This window comes from Tasmannia lanceolata, unplaced genomic scaffold, assembly GCF_043159265.1.
Source record: "Tasmannia lanceolata isolate RefF3 unplaced genomic scaffold, GAP_Taslan_0.1 ptg000015l, whole genome shotgun sequence".
NCBI lineage: Eukaryota > Viridiplantae > Streptophyta > Magnoliopsida > Canellales > Winteraceae > Tasmannia > Tasmannia lanceolata.
Genome location: NW_027518692.1, coordinates 55,057,970 through 55,073,340, shown reverse-complemented (window position 1 = coordinate 55,073,340; position 15,371 = coordinate 55,057,970). Strand labels below are relative to the sequence as shown.

At 37.6% G+C, this 15,371-nt stretch overlaps 1 protein-coding gene across 1 annotated transcript; it reads right to left on the bottom strand.

Moving 5' to 3' along the window:
* Window positions 1-793: 793 nt before the first annotated feature.
* LOC143892494 (chaperone protein dnaJ 15-like) lies at window positions 794-15,124 on the bottom strand. Its single transcript, XM_077397144.1, has 11 exons — window positions 14,705-15,124; window positions 13,226-13,349; window positions 7,429-7,511; window positions 7,228-7,339; window positions 6,984-7,088; window positions 6,789-6,839; window positions 3,656-3,745; window positions 3,464-3,572; window positions 3,041-3,189; window positions 2,911-2,964; window positions 794-1,346 (listed from the first exon to the last, which is right to left on the bottom strand). The coding sequence occupies exons 1-11, from the start codon at window positions 14,830-14,832 to the stop codon at window positions 1,125-1,127; spliced, it is 1,227 nt and encodes a 408-aa protein (XP_077253259.1). The 5' UTR covers window positions 14,833-15,124; the 3' UTR covers window positions 794-1,124.
* Between the last annotated feature and the right edge of the window lie 247 nt (window positions 15,125-15,371).

Here is a 15,371-nt window from a genome sequence, read left to right as displayed (position 1 = left end):
GCCCATCTTTTTCGCATTTTTCTAAGGGGAGTGATCAATCAATCCCCATATATCTTAAATCGACCCCCTTTGTGTCTTTCTCTCCTAAGGGCCTAGGGTCATCCGATCAACATTTTCCCAAAAAGGATCGACAGATCCGATCACATTACAACCAGGGCCCAATAAGTGTCTGTTAGGCCCAATAAGCCTAACAGCCAATCTTTTTAGCATTTTCCTAAGGGGAGTGATAAATCGACCCCCATATATCTTAAATCAACCCCCTTTGTGTCTTTCTCTCTCTAACCCAGAGGAGAGAGGAAGAGACATAAGGGGTCGATTTATCACCGCTCTTTCCTAAAAGGAAATAGTCATTGTTAGCTCATTGAATCTTGTGATAAGACCTCACAAGACAGCATAATCCTTGAATAAAATTGTAGATAGAGAGTCAAAATATTTTAGCAAAAAATTGACAGAATAAGTTAAGATGTATGTTATTGTGATATTTCAAAGATAAAATACTAAGATAATAATCATTATAAATTGGAATAAAGAGCAAATAGTTGCTTCTTAGTCTACAAGCATTTGGGGGAGTAATTGGCTAGTGCATATTGTTTCCTTGTCATTACATGATATTTCCTTTCAAAAAGAATATGATATCATGGAGCAACATGAAGCAAAGACCACAAGTTCAATACATAAGATGAATATCAATCAATGGTTTCTTGGGCTGAAATAGTATGGCCAATGTCAGTCCTAAGTAATCTGTAAAGACAATATCTGGATATCCTTCATAATTGGTGAGTGCTTCAACAACTTCCAAAAGAATCAAAACAATGTAATTTTATTATAATGCACATCCTTACAAGTTTATACTGCTACAGAATCAATTGGGAGCTGAGATATCAACTTGGTTTAATGAACATAAAGATACACATATCATTCAATTGAGATCTAGCGCAGGACTCATTTGTAACATCTTCAAAGAGCCATAGAAGGGGAAAGGATTACTGGAAAGAGCGACAGAGCTAACTTTCACCAAACTCAAATGGGTGATTGCTGTATAAGAATGTGAGGATGGAAAAGTAAAACCTTTCAAACAGCACAAGCGGATCCTCGATTACATGCTTATATTTGGAAGAACTCCTTTAGCCAGCCTTTTTATCAGAGCCTTTCAGATTAAGGTTAAACCATTTCTTCTTGGCAGATTTATCTTTTCCATCTGAACTTATTTCCTCGACCGGGCTCTCAGCCTTGAATTCCTCATCCGGAGCTTTACTACCGCTGCTGCTACCAATAGAATTAGCAACTGTTCTTACCATGGTGAATGAGGAATGGATGCTGTCTCTCTGTTTCAACAGCTCATCAACCTGCACATAATTAACAGAAAAAAACTAACAAAGCCGCATTGTCGTAAATGAAGAAGACAATTTTCCTACAAGGTACAAAAAAATGGCAGTTGCTATTTAGGCCCCGTTTGGATTGCAAGAAAAACATTTCTGACAGAAAATTTATTCTTGGGAAAATAATTTCCTTTTATGATTTAGAGGGGAATGATATGATTATGGCTAGTTTAGAGGGATATTAACATAAATTGAAGGCCCTCAGTAAAAAGTGAATAGGTTTCATTCAAGTCATCTTTTTTCATGTGTAAAATGTAGGAAATTTTAGAAATATTTTTCCTTTCCAAACTTTTCCAGAAAATTCCTGCAATCCAAACGGAGCCTAGATCACTCTAAAATAGACACATTTATCAAATGTGATACAAGAAGTGTTCAAATATACCGAAAGATGTGAGCGTTCAAGTTTAAACCTTCCAAAATGCGGCAAGTAGACACTTTCATCAAAAAGTATATGTCCATGTTCAAAAAGAAACTTTATTTCTATAGAGTAAGCATGTGGTACACACCATAGAACTTTCATACAGAAAATAGAGATAGGAATAAGAACCAGGAAAAAAAATGGCACTTTATTTTCATCCTAGCATTCAATGAAATCACTAGCAGTCATTGTCAGCCTGCAAATGAACCATGATTATTGTAGGAATGTAATAGAAAAATGGGCTCTGATACTTGGGCTATTTAAAATAAGGGGATGTCTCTTGACAAGCACCAAAATTTGCCCCCCATCAATCTAGAACCATACAAATTGCACATGTTCGAGATTTAGAACGCTCTACAGGGATTCACAATAGCCCAAATATAACACAAAATGAGAGGTTCGATCAGTGGAATCAAATGGATGGATAAAAGAAGAAAAACATAACAAAAGTGAAGGTCCACATTGAACAGGCAAAGTCCAAGCCCTCCATAGGATGGTGGGAATCATCTGATGAGTGATATTTTTGGGCTGTAGTGCATCCACAGTGGGGCTTGCCACATGAGCATTTTGAACAGTGTTTAAAAATGTAGATGTGATGCGGCCAAGAAAAATCCTTGTCGACTCGGCGCAGACGCAGCCAAGAACGCGATTGACGCGGTCATAACTTGGGAGAGTCAGCATTTTTATTGACTCTGTAGGGCAAAACGCGGAATGTTGATGCGGTGCAACGCGGAACACGACCAAGGTAAATGGGAGACGACTCGGGTGAGTTCCGAGTCGAGTAAACAAGTTTTAAAACACTGATTTTGAATCTTATACATGTGTGATACCGAAGACATATCTTAGAAGAAACACACATAGTCAAGCAGAATTTTAATTTTTTGTCATAAATAGGAAGAATATCATATTGGCGGGTGTCATCTTTAAAACCATCGGTCATTTCAGGAAATAGGAAAATCACAGTTACTATTGTCGTCAAGGAAGTCTTCAATGAGCAATGTTTTATGTCACATCCAAAAGAAATCATGACAGACTAGTGGCAGGGGTGGGAATTAGTCCCATTCAATAAAACGAAAGTAAATGAATAAATGTTTTGTGCAAATCCAGACGTACAGATTGCTTTTCTTGGCCATATTTGTTTGTCACTTCTTGAAAGCGCGCCAAAACCTACACAACCATCAGCAAGAGAAAATTAGAAGAACTCTCATGCTATTGGTCCTGCTAGAAAAACTAAAAGTTCCACCTTTCTATATTCTGTCTCAAACTGCCGTAACTCATTTCTCTTTGTTAAAATTCGAGCCTCAATTTCCTTGAGCTTCTCTGTGGTATCCTCGAATGTCTTTGCACAAAGTGCCTCAATTGTATAGCTAGCAGTCTTGAAAAAATTATCACCTGGAGAAATTTAGGAAAGAAGTAAGCAAATTCTGCAGAACCACCCGCATGCGAGCTATCATTAAAAAAAAGAAAAGAAAAAAAAAAAAACACTCGCGTGCGAGCTAGAGCCAAAGAGAAACAGTAACCGGTGCAGACCATAAACATGCGAGCTATTAGGAAAGAAGTAAGCAAATTCTGCAGAACCACCCGCATGCGAGCTATCATTCAAAAAGAAAAAAAAAAACACTCGCATGCGAGCTAGAGCCAAAGAGAAACAGTAACCGGTGCAGACCATAAACAGCAAATATGTGAGTGCCAGCTTTTAGTTCCGAGACTTCACAAGGTTGGAGACCTTCCAACCTTTTGAAGAAAGCAGCCTCAGGGTCTTTGGCCATTGCTAACTGTACAAGAACAAAATAAACCCACTTGTTTACATGTAATTATGTCAATTCTCTGGTTAACAGATGGAAATGAAGTCACGTACCGCATTCATTGATGAATCCAGACGGTATACTTGAAAATGTAAGAAATACATCCCTGCAGATGTTACCTTGCCAGTCTTTTCACTATCTTCCTGGAACACAAAGACAAATGGAAGATATGTTTACGAAGCTCATATCTGTTGGTCATTGACATTGGTAACAAGGTAGTAAGCCATCACTCAATAAAAAAGAAAAACATGGCTATATCCACATTAATAGCGCCTCATTCATACATATTATATATATATATATATATATATATATATATATATATATATATATAGAGAGAGAGAGAGAGAGAGAGAGAGAGAGAGAGAGAGCTTGAGCGTTGGAACATATTCGTGAGCTTGAGCTCAAAAACCATTGAGGCCCACATTGTTAGGATGATCCAAAGCATTCACTAGAAAGGGCCTTACATAGATAGGGTGTGTACAAAAAATCAGCTCCATAGGATCATCCTAACCCATCCATTTGTGGAGGTCAAAATGGACAGACCACAAATCTGCCCATTTTTGCCCTCCACTTTTGGAGGGGTTAGGATGATTCAATGGAGCTGATTTTTGGTACACACCCTATCTATGATAGGCCCTTGCAAATGAATGGTTTGGATCCTCACAGAAATTGTGGGACCCATGTGAATGGTGCACTCAAGCGCACCATTCCTTATTAGAGCTTGAGCGCACGAACATATTCCTCATATATATATATATATATATATATATATATATATATATATATATATATATATACATATGAGAAAACGGTTCCTACACATATGTGTAGAGAGTTCTCTACACACTAGCTTAAAATACAGTGGGGGCCCACATTGTTTGGGTGATCCAAGCCATCCATTTTAAAGGCCCTCACATAGATAGGGTGTCTACAAAAAATCAGATCCATAGGATCATCCCAACCCTACGATTTGTGGAGGTAAAATGGATGTCTTTAAACCTTCACAAATTAGTCCATTTTTTGCCTCCACAGTTCGAATGGTTAGGATGATCCTATGGATCTGATTTTTTATGGACACCCTATCTATGTGAGGGCCTTAAAAATGAATGGTTTGGATCACCCAAATAATGTGGCCCCCACTGTATTTTAAGCTAGTGCGTAGAGAACTTATCTACACATATGTGTAGGAACCATTTTCTCTCTCTCTCTCTCTCTCTCTCTCTCTCTCATATATATATATATATATATATATATATATATATATATGAGGAAAGTGAAGCTACACCGCCGGTGTAGCTAACTTAGCTACACCGCCGGCTTAAAATACAATGGGCCCACATTGTTTTGGTGATCCAAACCATTCATTTGATTGGCTCTCACATAGATAGGGTGTCCACCAAAAATCAGCTCCATATGATCATCCCAACCCTACGATTTGTGGAGGCAAAAATGAACGTGTAAAAACCTTCAAAAATTTGTCCATTTTTGCCTCCACAGTTTGAAGGGTTGGGATGATCCTATGGAGCTGATTTTTGGTGGACACCCTATCTATGTGAGGGCCAATCAAATGAATGGTTTGGATCACCAAAACAATGTGGGCCCATTGTATTTTAAGCCGGCGGTGTAGCTAAGTTGGCTACACCGGCTGTGTAGCTTCACTTTCCTCTATATATATATATATATATATATATATATAGTGTTCTAAGTTTCTAAAAGGCCGTCTGTAAAGAATAATCAGATACGATGGCTAACATAGTTGATTTTTCTAGAAATTTCAAACTTATCAAGTCAGGGTTATTAAATGAACTTAGAAGTTAGTCAAATAATGTGGAACAAAAGAAACATTGATTTCCTAATACAAAGGAAAGCAGGAAATGCATGCTATAGATAGAATCCCCGTATCTCACAGTGGATCCAATCCATTCCTCATACGCAATAAAGTCCGTAACCCGGATTGTCCAACAATCCTTAGGGGTCTAGCGAGTTGTGAGTGGGATCGTCACAGGGATCCAATGGTCATTCTTGCAAGGCCCACCATGAGCCCCACTGCGATCTTTTAAACCACGGTTTTTAAGCCAAGAAACAAATGAAACATAGAAACTGTTTTTTGAATAACATGGCTTCAATATCCCAAGAAATGCATCTGATGATGATGGAAAAAGCATCTAACATGTACTTGTTAGATGTTTTTGCTTCCCTTTCTAGTGCATGTCCCATTAACTCCCAATAATAGAGGTCAATGCCAGACAATCAAAATATGGAATTTGGCTTGTAAAAAACAAGTTTTGTGTCATAAAACAACTGAGGCAAAGGAACAGTTTTTTATTTATAACATGTCTTAAATGTTCCAGATGTGAAGGCATCCAAGATGTACCATGTTGGAAGAATCATGTTCAGGGACGATAATATTCAAGGCAGACAGACAGTTATCTGTAGACAAAAGAAATCAAACAAATTTATGTTCTCTCTCTATATATATATTAAGACGAAATGCAGCATTTCGTAATTCATAAACAAGGATGTGGTGTGCTCAATGAAGAGAAAACATAAGACCGCACAAGTTTCTCTTAAATATCTCTTCTGTTAATACATCTGAAGCATATCTTCGTAATATGTCCAAGAGGACAAAGAAGGGACAAGCTAAAGTGAAGAAGTCAGTTCAAGAAACAGCAAGACCCCAGGGATACAGTTGAGTTTCGGTTTCCATCAATGTAACATAATTTTGAATTTGGGCCCTATTGGAGATTGCCCAAGTGTATAATATTGAACCAGGGCTTCAATCATGATCTTAGCTATAAAAAACAATAGATGAAACATGATAGTGTCTCAATAAGAAAGCAAAGAAGTAAAGAGCATAAAATTAGTTATGAAATGAAGTGATGCATAACCAGGCGGCCATCTAAGAAAATGTAGAGAGGCTCCATTCCTTCTCTTAATAGATCTCTTAAATGGACTATATGGCATCAATAAATACAGTACTATATCCGATGCAAGTCCAACCAATTACGCATGGAGAAATTTCTACATTCACTTTCATTCGACAACTTTGTTTAACTAAATAAAATTGAATGCGGATCATATTAAAGAAAAAGGGTCTATATGCTTTAAATGCATGTAACCAATAGTAATGGAACATAGAAACAGAAACAGAACAAGACAAATGGCATTTAAAAGTAAGATTACCTGTAAAGCTAAACCATAACCTCCAGCGACCTCTTGCTCAAAATAAAGGAGCTGAGGAGAATTAAAATCAGATTCAAGATGTGAGTGCAAGTTATAGAAAATTGATTATTAAAATAAGGAAACAATGAAAGTATACAATGATGCATTGAAAAAAAAAGAAATTTCTATAAGATAGAAAAAATTTAGTACTTGTACCTTAAACTTGCTTTGAGAAACTGAAGTAACTCTAACTACAATCCCTGCTTGGGCTTGTTGTTCATTGATTGTCACACCAAAGAAGTGAGCACACTGCTTTTCTACCTGCAATGGAAAGGGAAAAGATACGAAAACAATCAAGACTGAGTTGCCCTATTCCATAACAAGTCAACTCAACTCAACTAAGCCTTTGTCCCAAACTGCCCTATTCCATAAAAACTAAAAAAATGAATCATATAAGCACCTTTCCGCTAACTAAAGCTCCAAGAGGAAGAGGTCTAACAGTGACAGTTCCATTGAGAGCCTCTTCAAGAACAGTCGCAGAAATTGTCGTCTTGATAGGAACACCAAGCTTGCTAAAATCATTTAGAACGAAATAGTTTTAATAGCAAAAAAAAAACAAAAACAAAAACTACAAGATTTTCCAATTGAACTCAGTTATCACCTGAATAATGCAGCAAACATCGTATTGACAGTTCCAAGATTGGATAAGTCAATCTCCATATCCATGCCCTCAGTTTCTAAGGCCTGATCCAATACATATTGCATCATCAAAACCATCACAACCTTATTAGGAAAAAAACACCTTGAATTTAGAGGCAGTAGACATCTAAAATTGTTAATGACATAACTAATTAATGAGTATTGGTAAAATAATATTGTATGTGATGTTTCCAGACTTGTTCATAACTCAATTAAATTTATTTAGAAGTCCGTTTCCGTCATGTAAAGAAAATTCCAAATGAATTCTCCCTAATTCACAAACAGGAAATGAGCAATCTGACATTTAAAACTATTATTTTTCAGAAATAGGAAACATCAAGAAAAATGACTCCTGTAAAAGAGAATGATGTATATTACATGTTAGGGTCGAAAACATGACTTTGCAACTACAGATAAGGGGGAGATTGTTCTCAAAACCCAAGCCGGTTGAAAAAAAACTTGTAAAAAATATCATCCATAAACCAAATGGTATTGAAATCCCTCCTATCATCCAAGCCAGATCACTCCCCAGATGGACCACCCCAAAAACGAGTCTCGTCAATTTCATCCCATAATTAATCTCTCCTACGATTTACGGGAAGTAAACAGCAGAAATTGTTCCTCTAAACCCATTTGATCTCCTACCGATTTTAATATAGAGGATAAATTATCCAACCCTGACTGCTTCTGCATTCACTTTCGAGCTGTCCCAAATAATGACAATCCCCCTACTCTTAGCATAGATGGGGAAGCAACCCATGAACAATCATTGTTCCCTAATAAGCTTCTAACCAAGTTATCATTGAAAGATGTCATTTTAATCTCTTGAATAATGAACATCTCTGGCCTCCTCGCAATCAAATCCCTGATCACAAATTTATCCACCCTTGACCCCTCAGCCTCTGGAACTTCGCTATTCTCCTTCATAGTTGACAGATGAGATCAAAATTTTTTATCTCCCTCTTTAGTTTTTCCCCTTTTATCTGCTCTTTCTTTTTTGATGTCCCTACTTGTTTGGCATTTTATTCCTTAAACAATGAGATGACAACATTCTTCTATAAATCACCAACAGAAATTCCAACGAATTCACCACATGCCAATAGTTTAGAATCCTCGTCATTGTTCTCCTTCCCATTTCCCAACACTTCTCCTGGCATGAACACTTGATTTCCCACTCACCGGCGTCACTACCATTCGGGCTGCTGCTATTTCCTTCACATGTACAGGTTTCTGTACAGGAAGCTGAATAGTGTATCATTCCATCTTCTGAAACATCCTCCAAGTCTTCCTCCTCTTCAGAAGAATCCCCAATGCTTGAAGATCCCAAATTTGTCTCCTCTAGTCTGCACCCTTTCATAGATCTTTGAAATTGGATAATAACCTCCAACACCATAGGCCAAGTGGGCCAGAATTTTGCTTCCTAATGCATATATATATGCCACGGCACCCTCTCATTTGGGAAGCTAAACAACCTCGAGGAGCCACTTCAATACCACAAAGGAAACCAAACTCTGATAGCTTCCCAAAAAATATCTAACCAATTTAGTAGGTAAAGTATATATATATATATAGGGATTTGCTAGCGTGCATCGCAGAAGGCATTTCGCAGGTGGTCTGTTGCATCTGAGAGCAGCCACCCTGTGAATGAAGACAAAATCTGCTGAAAAGTGAGCCTCTATGGCTGCTATCAGATGCAACAGACCATCCGCGAAATGCCTTATGAGATGGACGCTAACAAGTCCCATATATATATATATATATATATATATATATATATATATATATATATAGAGAGAGAGAGAGAGAGAGAGAGAGGGAGGGAGGAAAGTGTTCCCTGCGCTGTAGTGGTTTATAACGCCTCCCATTGGTCGCTTTTTCTGGGCCCACAAAGGTGGACCCGCTAAACGAACCAATGGGAGGTGGTATAAACCAGTGTTTTAAAACTCCCCCGCGTCCGCGTTGACTCCCCCGAGTCGACTCCCTTTTACCTTGGCCGCGTCCACGTTGCACCACATCAGCATTCCGCATTTTGCCCTACAGAGTCAATAGAAACTCCGTTGACTCTCCCGAGTTACGACCGCATCAACCAGAGTACTCAGCCGCGTCAACCGCGTTCTTGGCCACATCCGCACCGAGTCGACAAGGATTTTTCTTAGCCGCGTTCCGTGTTTTTTAAACAATGGTCACTGCGCTGCAACGCAGGAACACTTTTCTTTTATATATATATATATATATATATATATATATATATATATATATGAGGAAAGTGTTTCTAGTCCGGCCGACTAGAGATCATTCTCTAGTCCACCACCCAAAACCACATGGGTCCCACATATTTTGTGGTGATCTAAAGCATTCATTTGATAGGCCTCATCATAGATAGGATGTCCACAAAAATTCAGCTTCATAGGATCTTCTTAACCCTTCGATTTGTGGAGTTAAAAAATGGACAGATTTGTGGCGGTTTATAGCCGTCCATTTTAAGCTCCACAAATCATAGGGTTGGGATGATCCTATGAAGCTAATTTCTTGTGGACACCGTCTCTATGTCAGGGCCCATCAAATGAATGCTTTGCATCACCCAAATATGTGGGACCCATGTGTTTTTGGGTGGCGGACCAGAGAATGATCTCTAGTCGGCCGGACTAGAAACACTTTCCTCTATATATATATATATATATCGGAAAAGTGTTGCTACTCGGTCTTGTAGCTAAGCTTATCTACTCGGTCGGGTTAAATACAGTTAGGGTCCACATTGTTTGGGTGATCCAAACCATTCATTTGAAAGCCCCTTACCTAGATAGGGTGTCCACAAAAAATCTCAGACCCATAAGATGATCCTAACCCATCCAACAGTGGAGGGAAAAATGGGCATAAGATGATCCTAACCCATCCAACAGTGGAGGGAGAAATGGGCAGATTTGTGGATAAACTGTGTCTGTCCATTTTTTCCCATTTTCCCCTCCACTGTTGGATGGGTTAGGATCATCCTATGGGTTTGATTTTTTGTGGACACCCTATCTAGGTAAGGGGCTTTCAAATGAATGGTTTGGATCACCCAAACAATGTGGGCCCCCACTGTATTTAACCCGACTGAGTAGATAAGCTTAGCTACAAGACCGAGTAGCAACACTTTTCCGTATATATATATATATATATATATATATATATATATATTGTGAGCAGCTGCTCGGATAAGCTTTATCTGAGCCCTTTTTCGGGGGGGGGGGGGGGGGGGTGCACATTTTTGGGGGGATCCAAAGCATTCATTTGGAAGGCCCTTCCATGGATAGGGTGTGTACCAAAAATCAGCCCTATAGGATCATCCTAACCCTGCCATTTGTGGAGGGGAAAAATGGGCAGAAACCTGGACACACAATGTCTGTCCATTTTTCCCTCCACCTTTTATTGGATTAGGATGATCCTATAGGGCTGATTTTTGGTACACACACTATCCATGGAAGGGCCTTCCAAATTAATGCTTTGGATCCCCCCCAAAAAAAGTGCCCCCCCCCCCCCCCCCCCCCCACAATTTTTCCCCTCCACAAATGGCAGGGTTAGAATGATCCTATAGGGCTGATTTTTACACACCCTGTCCATGGAAGGGCCTTCCAAATGAATGCTTTGGATCCCCCAAAAAATGTGGGGCCACATGTGTTTGTGAGGTCTGCTCAGATAAGCTTATCCACATCTGTGTGTGTGCGGGGAGAGCAAATCCTCTTGCCTTAGACCTCTATTAAAAGAAAAGAAAGCACTATAACATCCATTTATAGGAACCACGGTGATGAATTTTGTCCCAAAAAATTTATCCTCTTGGGCATTTATTGGGATACTTGTGAATTTGACCTTATCATACAAATATAGAGAAATTATCACTAAAACGATTAAAAACCAAATTCAAAAATATAACTAATATAAAATTTTATCATGCTTAATAATTGACAATATCACAATTGCAACTGTCATGATAGCATTGCTATAATAAATATATATATATATATATATATATATATATATAAGCATTTCTTGTGAAAAAATCAATTTAAGACGGACATTATTGCATTGATATCCTTTTAGATAATTACAACAATAAATTGAATTTATCAACTAGAAGCATAGAGTAAATACTAAATATACACATTTCTCCACTTCAAGCCAAAATCCATCTTTTGAAGGATCGACATTCAGAAGGTCATTCAACAATTCATTTATGGTTATAATACCATCCAAAATTTTGACTCCTAGAACAAAATTACAACGATTTGGGGCCACCAAGAACCCATAGTTCCTTTAATTTGAAGGGATAAAACCTTATATAATAACTTGTGAACTGCTCAGACCAGGCTAATTGATCTGAATTCCTTAGTATATGATGCATTTATAACTTCAGGAATCAAGTCAACAAGGGATAGATTGTAAGCCTCGGCATTATGATGAAAAAACAGATCCATTATGTCAACCACAATAGACTTTTAAGAAAATACCAAATAAGAACCATCAAGAGCTAGCGCCATACACTTAGACTAAATACTCCCTCTCTAACCTTTTTGGAAAAGCGGATCTCAAGAAGGGCTTTAACCCCATTCAGGAGAAAAGACATCCTCATAAACACAAGAGCAAACCCACCACTGACGGGTAAACAAGGATGAAAAATAATTAGGAATGCCTTCCTCGTCTTTTTTTATTCAAAGAGTGACTTCAACTATGATTTTCTAAAATAAACTTCTTCCTACTTCCGAAGTGGAAAATGCAGATGTATGATCCTAGCAGTAGCCTCCAACCGTGGCACTCTCGACCTTTGATGCCAAAAAAATTCCTCTCGGTCAATAATTTTGATCCACCATACTCTGCTGATTACTAGAAGCATGTGGTGCACATATTCTTCAAAATGGGCAACGTACTCTTGTAGGGCTCCAACACTCCACGGTTTGGAATCCAACACTTCTGGATTTATTTTTTCTATTTCTTTTGAATTCTTTACTATATAGGTTTTGAGTTTTATCCATACTAGTACTAAAATTTCTATATAGAAATAATATAGGTTTTGAATCCTATTTTTTCAGCTGACACTCAATACCTGTATCAATTTTCGGCACTCATTTTTTTTAATACAATTTTCGGCACTCATGCATATTCGTGAAGCAAAACCAGATGCTTTTCGACGTCAAATAGGGAAGAATCCATTTTTCTACCAAAAAATCAATGCACATAGTTTGAGATTATCAACAATAAAAGTTACCGGGTCATGTATTCCTATTGTGTAGTACCCATTGCACCTTATCTGATTGTACTAGGTTTCGTATGTTTTAGTTTCATTTGATTAAAGACAAACACACAACATATAAATCCCCTAGCCATGCAACTAAAATCATGTGACTATATAAATATGTAATAAATACAAGAATGGATTTAGTAAACTCCCTTCTCTCCGTTTTGATGCCTAGCATAAGCAAGCATGCTATTTCTTTCACCGTTAGTTTTCTAGTAATGATAATAATGACTTGTGACCAAATATTAAGCAAAATTCACTTGTACAAACAGCACTGATACCCTGAAATTCTTCCTGCATTCAACTCCTAAGTATCTGTAACAGATAATTCAAAAAAGTAATAATAGTTTCCTCTTTAAGATAGTACACTCTCTTTGAGCAATAACAAAAAAGTTATAATGGTTTCCTCTTTAAGACAGAATGCTCTGCTTGAGCAATTCTATTCATTGATTCACAATGTGAATTATATAAGAACAAACCATGCATTTACCTCAAAGCCTGCATTATCGTACTGCCTTCTTTTCTCTGGGTCAGATAAAATGCTATATGAATATGCAACCTCTTTGAAAAGTTCTGAGGCTTCAGGGTTGCTGGCATTTTTGTCCGGGTGATACCTATAAACAATTAGAGAACACATATCGTCCATTAAACTATTGAGTACATTACATTTAAGATCAATATCAAAAGAAGAAAACAACAATATGCAGACCAAAACTGTGTGATAAACATTATGAATGAGGCGTGTGAAATGAAATGCTATATCTATTGAATCACTTTAAATATCAAAGCAGATTAGTATGAAAAGCATGGCTGATTCAAATCAATAATCCATCATAAAAATAGTAAAACCATAAATTGTAGGAAAGGGATTTGCATGTACTTCATTGGAAATTTCAGGAAATAACAAAAATCTAATTATATAATTAGTATCATCTGTCAAACCAAAGAGAAGAAGAAGAATGAAGAATGAGGAGAAGAAACATTGTGTCCCTCTGCTGCATCTTATATCATCAGGGGATTGCTTTGTTCAGACCGTAGACCTAAATTATATATATATCCTTCTGGAAAGAAAGAAGATTAAGAAACCATTCACAAAAAAATGAAGATTAAAAGATACCGCATATCTTAGCAAGAACCAATTACAGTGAGACTCTAGATCTATAACCCATGGAATGCAAGGATAGAATGTATGAAATTTTGTCCTGTTGAAGTAAAATATAGAAAATGTGATGTGCAAAGGATGTCAGCATCAATAGAGATGTATAGTGAAGTGTGAGGAGACCCTTGATCATCAATGAAGTCTATGCAAGAAATTCAGATTCTTTTTCAAGTGCATATAGATATAAAGCCAGTAGAAAATTGGCTGCCTGAGACCGAACGAACCGGCAGCATATACATATCAAAGGTTGTCCACGCTCACTTTAAAAAAAACATACAAGTTTCTTGCAATATTCATGCTATTTGGAAGCATAACAAAGTATGGGAACTAAGAACAAGCACTCAAAAGGGAAATGAAGGAGAATGATGGTCATAAGTATAAAGAGGAGATAGATTTCCTCATATTATCGTGGAAAACCAACGCCCACAAATTTGTAACACTACCAAGAACAGACCCATTTCATACTATCTCAGCATTATTCATTGTGAGTATTCTTTATATCACTCTGTAACTCAATTATGTAAGCCCAAAAACACAAAACCCTAACCATGCACTCTGTAACTCAGTGAATCTGTAACCCATCTATCAGATTCACTGCAGGAAGAACCCATTCAGATTCTTGGATATTTTTAAAAAAACATGTTAGAACACCAATTCTTCAATTTTTTTACATGAAAACGATACAAACACAACATATCATTTCATCTAGAACACATTCAATTTTCTTTCTACATAAGGAAAAAAAAAAGTCCATATAAGATTCCTAAAATAAAAAAGACCCAATTCACAAATCTGAAAAGAAGAACATACTTGAGAGCTAGCTTTCTGTAAGCAGTCTTGATCTCCTGATCGGACGAATCCCGCGATACGCTCAAAACCTCGTATGGATCTCGACGGATGGCAGGCGCTGATGGACCTACCATCTTCTCCGAAGCCATATCTATCTATCTATCAACCCTAGTTACCCTTCATAACACAACAATCTTGAGCTCAAAATCTAAAATCCGATTATTCGGAAATCAATGACCTAGGGTTTCAGAAAGCATATAAAGAGATCAAATTATACAAGAAAAGGCAGAGAATTCCATGTCCTCATATTCTTTTCTCGGAAATCTGACAAAGGAAATCGTTATCCAAGATCTAATACGAGTAGATGAGATTGAAGCGAGATTAGGGTTTTGATGGATTAATTGGCGTACTTAAAATCTCTGATTCATTTAGTAGATGAGATTTATAGAAACTTACTTTTATAAGATGTTTAATTAGTAGAGGTGAGCCCAACCCTATGCATTGGTTTGGCTAGAGATGATGGTTCCAGTCCATGCTAGGGATGGTTTATTGGTTGTTACATGTAGGGTCCCAACTCACCATGAGGTGTAAAATAGTGGGCCCACCATATGCACAGCATGGGTTTGGGTGGAGACGGGTGGGCCCACCAAATCGAGCCTAAATTGGTCGTCCGGTCATCCCTACTCAT